Source organism: Hakea prostrata, chromosome 11 (genome assembly GCF_041222555.1).
Source record: "Hakea prostrata isolate BN-2017 chromosome 11, UWA_Hpros_2, whole genome shotgun sequence".
Lineage (NCBI taxonomy): Eukaryota > Viridiplantae > Streptophyta > Magnoliopsida > Proteales > Proteaceae > Hakea > Hakea prostrata.
Genome location: NC_142610.1, coordinates 11,099,937 through 11,113,294, shown reverse-complemented (window position 1 = coordinate 11,113,294; position 13,358 = coordinate 11,099,937). Strand labels below are relative to the sequence as shown.

The 13,358-nt window shown below is 35.5% G+C and overlaps 2 protein-coding genes across 2 annotated transcripts in view; both read left to right on the top strand.

Annotated features, from left to right (window-relative positions):
• The first annotated feature begins 1,249 nt into the window (after positions 1 to 1,249).
• On the top strand, positions 1,250 to 4,417 carry LOC149000080 (putative beta-D-xylosidase 2). The gene is made up of 7 exons (XM_089139119.1): positions 1,250 to 1,702; positions 1,987 to 2,292; positions 2,387 to 2,556; positions 2,641 to 2,741; positions 2,835 to 3,179; positions 3,287 to 3,703; positions 3,789 to 4,417. Exons 1-7 carry the CDS (start codon positions 1,658 to 1,660, stop codon positions 4,415 to 4,417), a joined length of 2,013 nt encoding a protein of 670 aa, XP_088995245.1. The 5' UTR covers positions 1,250 to 1,657.
• Positions 4,418 to 12,527: 8,110 nt separating this feature from the next.
• LOC149000079 (uncharacterized) overlaps positions 12,528 to 13,358 on the top strand; it is a 36,854-nt gene continuing 36,023 nt past the window's right edge. Inside the window, exon 1 of the mRNA XM_089139679.1 lies at positions 12,528 to 12,919. Coding sequence (XP_088995805.1) covers positions 12,863 to 12,919 — 57 coding nt within the window. The 5' untranslated portion in view covers positions 12,528 to 12,862. The remainder of the gene's footprint in view (positions 12,920 to 13,358) is intronic.

Sequence of the window (13,358 nt, the reverse complement as noted above, 5' to 3'; positions counted from 1 at the left end):
GAATCAAAATGGAATTATGTAACCAAATCACTCTTAAGAATTTTATCAACCTAACCCTTTAGTGGCACCGGATGGTTTGAATTTGGTATCCAAATAAGTAGATCCATCCCTATCCATAACTGACTCATAATTGGGTCTTCTAGAAGGCAACTAAGTTGGTTCTCATCTTTTTTATTCTTTCTTTATTTCTTTCTTTCTTTACCAATGAGTTATCCAATTTATTAGTCAGAATTCTTTACAACACCGTTAGTCTCTAGTTACTTCCTATTATCCATTTTCAAGAATACCCCCACATCCTAAGTTTGAAAACACTATCCATTAATCATATCTCCTAAACTTTGTGAACATTTATAACCAAAAGAGGAAGCAGTCGCAAACTATAGAGGAAAGCGAAGAAACAAGTAGAGCGAAGGGCTTTCAGCTAGGATTACTGTTGTCCTTTTGAAATATTCAACGTGCTTACATCAACCCTTAAACTTTGATTTTCTAATGACATAGGGTGTCTTTAATAAATTTTCACCTTTTAAGGGTCTGATTGATAAACTGTATAACTCACGGGATGACATTAACTTGATGCGATAATTCAAGTAGAGTTGTACCCATAACCCCTTTATATCGGTCATTGCAACCTGAGTAACCCTTTGATGGTATGAATGATATGAAGGCCACTTAGTTAGCCAAAAGTTGACACAAGAGAGAGCTGGAATGCTTATCCATGCCCGCATCACAAACCCACTCTTTCTTTGTCTAGCCCCCCTTCTGTGTTATATATAGTACATGATTTATATAAGGTTATTCTTCCTTTCATATAAACTTTGATTTGTTGGTTGGATATCAATTCACTCTCCTAACCGAAGGGAGGATCCGCATACATTTCATCTTTCATTTCATAATCCTGACTCGCTGTCCCTTCGTGTACTTGATTCTCATCCAAGATCCAAGATAAACACTCATGCAGTAGACACAATAAGAATGATTTGTCATTACCAACTCGACTACTGGTGAAAGTGACTTTGTGAATTTTCCTGTTTCAATAAGATTTTCTGATCTTTCCCTATTTTTCTCCTTATTTCTATATTTTGTTTTCAATATTTTATCTCTTTGTAAACTTTCCTTTTTAATTTTATTTTCTACTTAACATTCTATCATCTTCTATATAAGTGAAGCTATCTAAGCTCTTCCCACTCAAGTCTTGTTGGATTTCATTTCTTCTAATTTAGCGCAAGCACTCAGAGATAGTAAAAGAATGGGGAAGTTAGAATTCCTTTCCATTTGCTTGGTTTTCTTTTTTTGTTCTGTGGAGGCCACAGAAATCTCATTTCCTTCTTCAACCAATTTAACTGGACCTCAAAGCAATGTTTCCTTCAGTTATGTCTGTGATCCACTTCGGTTTCAGGCCAGTGGGTTGGATATATCCAAGTTTCCTTTCTGTGACAAATCACTTTCATATGTTGTCAGGGCTAAGGATTTCATTGACAGGTTGACACTACCAGAGAAAGTAACGCAACTTGGAAATCTTGCCGATGGGGTTCCTCGGTTGGGGTTACCCAAGTATGAGTGGTGGTCGGAAGCTCTGCATGGTGTCTCTAACACAGGCCCTGGTGTTCACTTTGATGATGTTGTTCCCGCTGCAACTAACTTCCCAGCTGTTATTTTGATGACAGCATCATTTAATCAGTCTCTCTGGAAGAATGCAGGCCAGGTAACCCCATTGTCTCTTACACTAAAACCCACAACAAAAATCCATCTTTAAGATCCTGGATCGGTTGCCCACTTAGTTGTTTAGCTTTGGACAAATCTCCATCTTTTATGGAGATGAGACCCACTTCTGAGGTGCGAAATCCAAGCATCTTTCTACCCAAAAAATATTAAAAAAAAAAATCTATGCATCTCGAAGGGTATTTATATTTTTTCATTTTCAAAACTTGTCAGTCCATGTGAAATGACAAGGTCACCCTTACAATTATTTATGGTACATAATTTCAGATTGTTTCAACAGAAGCAAGAGCCATGTACAATTTAGGTCGTAGTGGACTGACATACTGGAGTCCAACCATCAATGTAGTAAGGGACCCTAGATGGGGAAGAATCACTGAAACACCAGGTGAAGATCCTTTTGTTGCAGGCACTTATGCTGCAAACTACGTAAGAGGTTTGCAAGATATTGAAGGTGGAGAGACTTTCAAGGACTTGAATTCTAGACCTCTCAAGGTTTCTGCATGTTGTAAACACTACACTGCTTATGATCTTGATAATTGGATGAAAGTTGATCGTGAATACTTTGATGCCAAGGTATTGCAATACTCAAATTTTCTTCAGATACTTATTATTAATGTTGCATTAGTTCAAAACTTATTGTTTCATTTTAATTTCTTACGCTTTGAAGGTTTCCCAACAAGACATAGTCGAAACATTTTCTCGTCCCTTTGAGATGTGTGTTGGAGATGGTGATGCTAGTAGTGTCATGTGTTCTTATAACCGTGTTAATGGTATACCTACATGCGCGGATCCAAAGCTCTTGAAAGAGACCATAAGAGATGAATGGGGTCTTAATGGGTATTAAATCTCTCTCTCTCCCCCCCTCCTGATTGATTGAAAAACATATAGTCTCATTTATGTTATTCGTTTCTTTTATTGCAGATATATTGTTTCTGATTGTGATTCAGTAGTCTCAATGGTTGACAAACATAAATGGTTAGATTATGGCTATGATGATGCTGTTGCACAAACGCTAAGAGCAGGTGTATAAAGTTTAATATTATCTTAGATTACAATGCATACAAAACCCCCATAAATTTATCATTGCATATCTTTAATTTAGATTTTTATTTCAGGGATGGATTTGGATTGTGGAGTTTCTTACCCCAAGTACCTTGGAAATGCAACATTGAATGGAAAAGTTAGAGAAGGAGATTTAGACAAGGCTTTGAACAATATCTTTGTGGTGCTCATGAGACTTGGTTTCTTTGATGGTAGTAGTACTGCCTTGACATCTCTTTCCAAGAATGATATTTGTACTAAGGAACACATCAAATTATCTGCTGAGGCTGCAAGGGAAGGTATTGTGTTGCTTAAAAATGTGAACTCTACACTACCTTTGAACTCAAACAAGTTCAAAAATATTGCATTGGTAGGACCACATGCCAATGCTACAAATGATATGCTTGGAACATACAGAGGTATATACGTCTCTGATTTAATTTATTTTTCTTTTCTTCTTTGTTTTTTAATTTTATTTTATTTTTGTGATTAACAACTTGCTGCCTTTATTGTGAAATTTTTTTAGGTATTCCATGCAAGGTTATCAGTCCTTTAGTTGGTTTCTCTCAATTCGCGAATGTGAAATATTCAATGGGATGTGCTGATGTTGAATGTAAAAATGAGAGCATGATATTTCCAGCCATGGAAGCTGCAAAAAATGCTGATGCTACTGTTATTGTGGCTGGGTTAAATACACAATTTGAGAGAGAGGGTTTGGATAGACTTGATCTAAACCTTCCTGGTTATCAAAATGAATTAATCAAACAAGTTGCTGACGTCTCAAAAGGTCCAGTAATTCTTGTTATCATGTCTGCTGGTGGTGTTGATATTTCTTTTGCTAAGGGCAATGATTCCAAAATAACTTCCATCATTTGGGCTGGTCAACCTGGTGAGCAAGGAGGTCGTGCCATCGCCGAAGCCATCTTTGGAAAATATAATCCTGGTAACTATAATTTTGTTTTTTTTATTTTTTTTTTTTATTCTTATATTTCATTTTCTTGTGAACTAATGTTTTTCCTTGTTATCAGGAGGAAAGTTACCTATTACGTGGTATGAAAATAGCTATATTGACATGCTGCCCATGACATCAATGTCATTGAGGCCAGTTGATGAATTAGGCTACCCAGGAAGGACTTACAAGTTCTTCAATGGCTCCACTCTTTACCCATTTGGTCATGGTCTCAGCTACACCCAGTTCAACTACAACATAAAATCTGCACAGAGATCTATTGCCATTACACTGAACAAGACCCAGCACTGTCGTAGCCTTAGCTACAGGGATGATGTGAGCAAACCCTCGTGTGAAGCTGTTCTAATTGATGATTTGAACTGCTCTCAACTGGAATTTGGTTTCGAGATTGAAGTCCAAAACGTTGGAAAAATGGATGGTAGTGATGTTCTTATCATCTACTCAGTTCCTCCTCCTGGGATTGAAGGTAGTCACTCTAAGCAAGTGATTGGATTCCAAAGGGTCTTTGTGCCTGCTGGGCAGAGCAAGAATTTGAAATTTGAGTTCAATGCATGCAAGAGTTTAATGTTGGTTGAGAAGAACAGTAACATCCTGCTCCCATCTGGTGCACATATCATCATGGTAGGAGATGATTCAGCTTCTTTAACTCTTCAACTTGCTCTCCATTCAAATGATCAAGTGTCGTGATAGTTGTAGATTGTTAGGTCTTCCATATCTGATTAGATTTCTTGTGACAAAAATGTTGTAAGGGATTTAACAGTTGCAAGAAATCATTGTTTTTTTTTTAATCATTTTACTTTATTTTAGGGTTTAGGGTTTAGATCTATCAATCAAAAAAGATCATTTTATTTTATTTCAGTTCTACCTATATATATTCATTTAATTCTTGAATTATATCAACTATAGTAGAACAGATGGCCGTATCAGATCTAGCTATTTCATAACATTAGGAACGTCCTCTAGTGTTCAAGATAATAATGGTATTTTGTAGTCTAAGGGCATAACAGAAAAATCACAGGCAACCCTAACCGAATCTAGGGTTGTCATAGCCACTACTACTTCATGCATGCAAAGTTTCAAGAACTCCACTCAAACTCAATTACTTTCATGCGTGCAAGACTTCAAGAACCAGACTCAAACTCAATTACTCAAGAGACTCTAGTAGATTACATCTTATCCACAAGTAGATTAGATTCAGAGTTGCAGTCAAACACACAAGAAACATAGTTCATCCAAACACAAATAGATAACTTGAGTAATTCAAACTCTAGAATTAGAGTCGAAGATTAATGTTTAGCAGGACTCTTGTAACTATAAATATGTAATCTATACTATAGTCTATAGTCAATCTCAAGGAAGCAATTCACATTCCCGTGAACGCAGAGATCAACCGAATCACATAAAACTGTGTGTGTCTCTCTCTCCATCACTCAGAAAAGTGTCTCTCTAACCCTAACTCATGGCTTTTAACATCTGGGGAGGTCACTCATGGGCCAGAAACATTACCTGTGACAAAAAAACACTTCAAACGGGCCATGGAAGTTGGAAATGCTGAAGAACTTTATCTCTACCAGAAGATACAAAATTTCTCTGCTAGGGAACTTACAAAGTTCGGTAGTGAATGTAAAGATCGAATGCTTATTGATAGGTTTTCTTATGAAATACAAATACCATATATAACATCACTACCCATTACCCTACAGGTGATTTTATAGATGTACCCTTAGGGGATTTTACTGATATATCTTTAACATCCCCCTCAAGCTGGACCGAGGTACAAGGGGCAGTTTGATACACAAAGCCTCAAGATCATGACAGGGTAAAGTTCAGTGAATAAATTAGCGAGCTGGTGCGGAGAAGAGACAAAACAAGTGATCAAAAGTCCAAGGACCACAACTCTCGTACAAAATGATAATCCAACTTAATGTGCTCTTTTCAGAGATAGATATATCAGTAACAGTGAACCCAGGAGAGAAAATCATTGATTTTATAATAATCATTGACCGATTTCCTATCATCGCCATGGTAAAGTCCTTATTAAGTTCACACGAGAATCGTGTGTGTAGCAACGTTTTCTCTCAGTATCACTTTCAGAGTTTTTCCTTCCAAATTATGAACCAGCTATGATTGGAAAACACAAAGCAATGGGCTTCAAGTAACCAGCTGAACCGTCAGATAAAATATCTAACATTTGAGGCCTTGGAACCCGCGTGTAAATCTTATTGAGAAATTGAACAATGTCTAGGAATTCTGTCATTGTTTTCAATATTCAAAATCATCTACCATCTGGAAGGGGAACTCTGAACCTATATATCTGCACTTCCTATAAGGCAAGCAGGAAGCTGAACAGCAGAAGTTGTACCTTGAATTCGATCCAGCTTCTCAAAGCTATATTCTTCTGGTAACCCATCAAATAGATCATCTCTTCTAAATATTACTCTCTGAATTCTCTCTGGTTTAGAAATTCTCTTCGTCGGATTTGATATGACTTTAAGCAGTCATTTTGAATATAAATTCTCGGATATGCCTGAAACAAAAGCTACAATGCCTCGAGCATCAGAGATTTGAGGCTTAGAAGGCTACTAAATTTATTTATTTATTATTTTTTTGGGGGGAGGGGGTGGAGAGATTTGAGGCTTAGCCAAGTCAGCTTACGTGTGCACCTCCACTACATCCTGAAGGTAGCTGTTATATAGATAATTTAAATAGAAAAAATTTTAGTGCCATCCACTGAGTTCTCCAACTTATCAGTCAGACCCCCTTTTACTTACCTCGTTAATCTCTAATTACTTCTTATTACCCATTTCCAATAATACCCCCACATCCTAAGTTTGAAAACACTATCCATGAACGTATCTCCTCAACTTTGTGAAGATTTATAATTGGGAGAGGAGGAAGTCGCCTATGGTAGGAGGCGAAGAAACGAATAGAGCGAAGGGCTTTTGTTTAGGATTATTGTTGTCCTTTTGAAATATTCAGCTTACATCAGCAATTAACTCTGACTTCCTAATGACATGGAGAGTCTTTAATAAATTTTCATCTTGTAAGGAGTTTGATTGATAAATTGGATAATCCTCTGGGATATTAAAATTTATATTTTATGTGAAAGAAAATAAAAAAATCAGACGACAACTCAAGAGAAGTTAGCATGGTTCGGTTGTGTACTTCAACCTACGTCCACGGTAAAGAGCAGGTACCGGTTTTCTTTATTATATTTTAAATTGTATTTGTACATGGCTTTATATAGAACTAGTTAGAAAATGCATGTGCAAATGCATGTTTTTTTGTACTCTTTTAAGAAATCCTATAGTTGGAGATGGTTTTTAGGTTGAATGATCATTTGTATGTCCTTTCATGTTGTTTCCATGCACTCTACTGTTTTGGAAGATATGATGATTCTAGTGAAACTAAATTAAATAATAAGATATAATAGCCAACATAGAATTACCAACTTACCCAATTTAGACAGTAATCCAATCAAACCAGGTTTTAAAAACATAAAATAAAAAAATTTCAAGTTATTCAGAAATCAATTCTAACATGGAGTATGTTAAAGTTTTCTTTTGTAGGTGTGTGGCTCTCCATTATGGTGGATTTAATCTCTACAATAATTCAGTCTTGACATATTATATATCAAGCTTGCAACCTTTCCATACTTAATGGAAAACAATTCAAATGATGTTCTTGAACTATTAACCGTCTATTCTTCTTTAATGTTAGGAGTTCATTTTCAATTTTTATAAAACAAATATAATGAGAGGCTTTTTAGACTTATTTTGTATTATGTTTTGGAAATTAAACTTGCATTTTATACAGACCACTTCAATAACTAGAGTAAACCATTCAGTTGATGTATATACATTCAGAAAATTAAATAAGTATGGACATCAAGCGGAGAAACAAAAGGAGAAGGGATAGGAAATAACCAAGAGAAAGGTATTAGAAAACATCAAAGAGATGAAGAAAGATATTAAAACAAAAATCCAAAAACCCAAAACCTATTTCCTTCTAGCTTCAATTTTTGTTCTTGTCTATCAGAATTTACTGATACTCAGTAAAGATAAGCACCTAGACCTACACGTGATTCCACTAAATTCCCTTCTCCATTTGAGTTTTAATATAATCTGAATAGCAGATTTGGCCACTGCAAGCACACTAAATCTATGAATTAAATTTCCAAATATCTCAAAAGTTCATTTTTGACTTAATTCTTCAAATCTAACTTCCTTTTTAATTTTATTCTCTATTTACCATCCTATCATCTTCTATTTAAGTGAAGCAATCAAAGCTCTCCCACTCAAGTTTTGTTGGATTTCACTTTATTTGCTTGGGTTTCTTTGTTTGTTCTTTGGAGGCCATAGGAATTTCATTTCCTTCTTCAACCAACTTAACTGGACCTCAAAGCAATGCTTCCTTCAGTTATGTCTGTGACCCACTTCGGTTTCAGGCCTTTGGGTTGGATATATCCAAGCTTCCTTTCTGTGATAAATCACTTCCATATGCTGTCAGGGCCAAGGATTTCATTGACAGGTTGAAACTAGCGGAGAAAGTAACAACTTGGAAATCTTGCCGATGGGGTTCCTCGGTTGGGGTTACCCAAGTATCAATGGTGGGCTGAAGCTCTACATGGTGTCTCTAACACAGACCCTGGTGTTCACTTTGATGATGTTGTTCCTTCTGCAACTAACTCCCCAGCCGTTATTTTGATGACAGCATCGTTTAATCACTCTCTCAGGATTCAGGAAGAATGCAGGCCAGGTAACCGAGTTGTCTCTTAGACCCAAACCCACAACGTACAAAATCCATCTTTAAGAGTCTAGATCAGTACGTTGTCCACTATAGCTGTGGAGATGAGACCCACCTCTGAGGTGTGGAATCCATGCCTTCTTGAAGGTTATTTATTTATTTATATACATTGCATTTTCAGTGCTACTGTACTTGTCAATTCATGTGAAATGACAAGATTATCCTTAAAATTATTTATGCATGTCCCAGGTCATGCTGGTTTGAAATATGACCGGCCTGTTCTATATATGATACATGATTTCAGGTTGTTTCAACAGAAGCAAGAGCCATGTACAATTTAGGTTGTAGTGGACTGACATATTGGAGTCCAACCATCAATGTAGTAATCGACCCTAGATGGGGAAGAATCACTGAAACACCAGGTGAAGATCCTTTTGTTGCAGGCACTTGTGCTGTAAACTACGTAAGAGGTTTGCAAGATATTGAAGGTGGAGAGACTTTCAAGGACTTGAATTCTAAACCTCTCAAGGTTTCTGCATGGTGTAAACACTACACTGCATATGATCTTGATAACTGGATGAAAGTTGATCGTGAATACTTTGATGCCAAGGTATTGCAGTACTCAAATTTTCTTCGGATACTTATTATTAATGTTGTATTAGTTCAAATCTTATTGTTTCGTTTTAATTTCTTACGTTTTGAAGGTTTCCCAACAAGGCATTCGAAACATTTTCTCATCTCTTTAAGATGTGTGTTCAAGATGGTGATGCTAGTAGTGTTAGTGTTCTTATAATCGTGTTAACGGTATATGTACATACGCCAATCCAAAGCTCTTGAAAGAGACCATAAGAGATGAATGGGGTCTTAATGGGTATTAAATCCCTTGATTGATTGACAAAAATATAGTCTCATTTATTTTATCATTTTGTTCATTATATTATTAGATTATTACTTAGACAAATAGGCATATTGTTTGATAATTAGTTCAATAGTTAGTCAATTTGAATACTTATTTATTGATTATTCTAATATAAATGATAAATAGTATTATTGAATGGGTAATCAATGCCCTAGAGAGTTTACTATGAGAATGCATATCCTAGTTTAAATAAATAAGGCTTTTCCAAGCTTTTTGGCTAGAGATTGAATCTTTAATATTTGATACAATTAATAGGCATAATTCAAATGACAGATCTGAATGATATGTTTATTGATTAGAGAAGTAACTCAAAGGACGGATCTAAAATTTATCGAGGAAGTATGGAAAGATTGGTTGTTAGAGGACTGATCCTTAATGACCATAACCAATCTACTCAAAATTAAATTTTTTTGTCTTTGAGTCAATGATCAATTGAGATAATCAATACTAAAACTAAATATTGATTGAAAATTTTTGTTATTCTGATTTTTTTATTGATATTCCATCTGCTGTTTGTTTTATTTATTATTTAGTTTCTCGATTCAAATTCTCTAATTTTTATCAAGGAATAAATATTCATCTATCACTGTGGATTCAACCCTATTCACTACTATTATAGATTCAGTTGAGAGAATTAAGATTAACTTTAGTGGATTCGACACCATCACCCTAAAATCCAACTTCTGCACATTGGGATTCTAGGGCTTAGGTGTAATTGATTTCCAAGAATAGATCCTTAGACTACAGATTAATTGGCATTCGATATGGTTTCGATAAATGAGGCAATGTCATCTTTTTTACTTCTAAATTTTATTGAGGGTAAGATAAACATTTCATATTCAATGTTAATAGTCATATAACACCATTAGAAGTGAAGGGGGCAATAGTAATTTCATAGAGAATAATGTTTGATTAGTAATGAAACTAAAGTATAGAAAACAATAGTAATTATCCCTATATTAGAATATTTTGATTTATAAAATATGTTTGTAAACACAAATAAGTAGAACATACTAAAGTACTATAATGTAAATCTGATAGATATGCAAATCATGCACCATTAATATACATTTTTGTTCTGGCATATTACACCATAAATATAATATTAAACCCTATCAAATAGTGTTGGGGTAATTGTATTACAAATTCTTCAAACATATAAAAGTGAAATTGCAATACAATTGAGAGATGAAGATCTTTAGCAAATTTGAAGAGCTTGAAGTGGCAACCGAACGAACCACTGATTGATGAGGTTGAGTCACACCTTGATGCTGTCTTTAAGGTAATTGATGCACCCTACTACCAAGGGTTCTTCGCACCACCACCTCCAAGATAAAGCAACCTCCAACTAGAAGATGAGGTAGTTCTTCTAGTCCCTTAAAGGAGCCAAAAGCTAAATCACAACACTTAGACAACTCAAGAAAGAAATGAACTTTGTAAAACAAATAATGTGAGTGAGGAGAGTCACAATAGCACACAATATGCAAGGAAGGGTTGGGTTTATATAGGCCCAAACCACACCTCCCCACAAGGGGAGAATCAATTCTCCACTAATGGAGAATCAATGGTTTGTCCCTCCTTCACTAATGTGAATAAACCCCCTTGACCTAACCTCCCCACTATTTGGGGAAGTAACTCTCATATTCACTTCTTTGGAATGAATAGGCTTTAACCCATTCAAAGACCTTAACCCCCACTCATGGTAATGGCCATGAATGATCATGAAGTTGAAATGAGAAATAAAAGTCAAGAGTTAGAATTTGAGTAATTCCACCATTCAAGTTAGCCCACCTCATCACCATGATCAAGACCTTTAAGACCCATGACCAATGTCATAAAGAGCCTCATAACCAAAGTCATGAAGGGCCTCCTTTAACCAAGGTCATGAAGGGCCTCCTTTACTCATGGTGCCTCATTACCACCCTTACCTCATGGTGCCTCATTACCACCCTTACCTCAAGGGTCCCACACACAAACAAAACAATTAAATAAAAGAAATGCAAAAACTAATTTTGAAACTTAATATATAGATAATATAGATTTTAATAAAAAACCTAACAAATAGATAAACCACAAGGTACAATGTTGTCAAAGCTCACAACAAATACCCTCAACTATGGTGGTCTTTCATAGGCTATTTTGTAGCTAGGAAGATATGTAAGGAACAAAAATTGTTGAAAATGGGATATTGGAAGATCAATCGGCAACAACGATATTATAAGTTGTTCTCTTGATCAGACCACCTATCAATTGGTGCAAAGGTGACCATTTGGCTCCCAAACTAACATTCCTTTTCATTGGTCCCTTTGTCTCACCTTCTAGCCACACAATAACATAAAATCAAATTCGGATAGAGTAGACAATTAGCTAGAGTAGCAAATGCTATAACAAAACTGATTGCAAGTAAAATAAATCAGCCACAGTAAAATTACGTTCTAGGTTGGTCCGTTTAAAATCCAAAATTGCTTAGCAACATTCGAACAGGTGATTAAGGTTGGGGTTTTTCTCTATTTCTATTTCTTTTGGTAGAATATAAAAATACATCTCTAGAGGGGGAAAGGGTTCACATCCTTTACAATTCCATGTAATTCCAATCTAGGATTGTGACACATGGCAGTTAATTATCCAAGCATTAGAATTAGAACCCAATTAAAATTTGAATATAATAAAATTCATAAATTTTCTCCCAATTACATTTCTCCTTTTTTCTTGAGGCTTACTTTTAGGAATTTATTAGATTAAGTTCCTAATTAAGTTCTAATTTTGACTCTTGGATAATTAAGTGTCCCATATCACAACCTTAGATAGAAATAATAGAAAATTGTAAGAGGTGGAAATTGTAGAAGACGTGAACAGGGGGAAACCACACAAACCAATGTAAATTACTTCTCAAAATATATTTTGAATTTAAAGTAAAATAGAAAAATATAAAAATTAATCATATCATTATTATAATTTTATTTTGTTTTTCCGTTCTAGCTCTTTCTCTCAATTCTATTTTTTTTCACAAGGAACCACATAGAATGTGAGGGGGAGGGTATATTTGCGAATGTGAGATGCTGTTTCTTCGCGGAATGATCCTCGGAAGCATCATTAAAATCAGCCCAGAAAATTAAAAAAATAAAATTTTAAAACTTTTATTTATTAATCTCTCATTTGTTCTACTCTTTGAGTCAATCGATTTGGGAACTCTCTTTACCAGTTGGATTCTCACATAAATCGTCTCTGTCATTAGCAGAAATAGGTTCCCTCCCTTAGTACGCTAAGTTGAAGAACGAACTAGCAGACACAGAGATCAGATAACTTTATTGCCTTCTTTACCTTTTAGCTGAATCAATTCAACTACTCGTTCTTACCTACCCATGCCCACTTCGATTCTCATAGAACCTTCTCTGTCATTGATGAAAAAAACGTTCCCTCGTTGACGCTTTGGAAGTTCTCAGAAGTAGCAGACGCAGAGATCTGCCATGGGTCAGGCTTTTCGCAAACTCTTCGATGCTTTCTTCGGTAATACCGAGATGAGGGTATGCTAATCTCTCTTCTTCAGTACTTACATCTTTCAGTTCTAATTCAATTGGGTTCTTCTTTAATACTAGAATTTCTTCTGATCATGTATTTTTATTCTGTAATCTGCCTTACGCTTTGAGCTTTGATGTTCTTGTTGATTTTTTCTTCCAGTATACCTTCAATTACATTTTTTTATCCAAGTATTCGTTTCCCGCTTCCACCTTCCCGTCGCGCACTACCTACCCATCCCAAAGAAAAGAAAGGAAAAGGAGAGTTTCCTCGTGCTTTTTTCATGTTTTCATTATAATTTTCCATCTGAGCACCAATAGAAGCTGACATAGAACTAGTGGGGATATCTCATATTAACAGTGCTTTCGCTGTTGCTGCTTTTGTTCTTGCTGTTATTGTTGTCTTGTTAACTACGCATTTCATAAAGGTGTCTTTTCCTATGAGTGT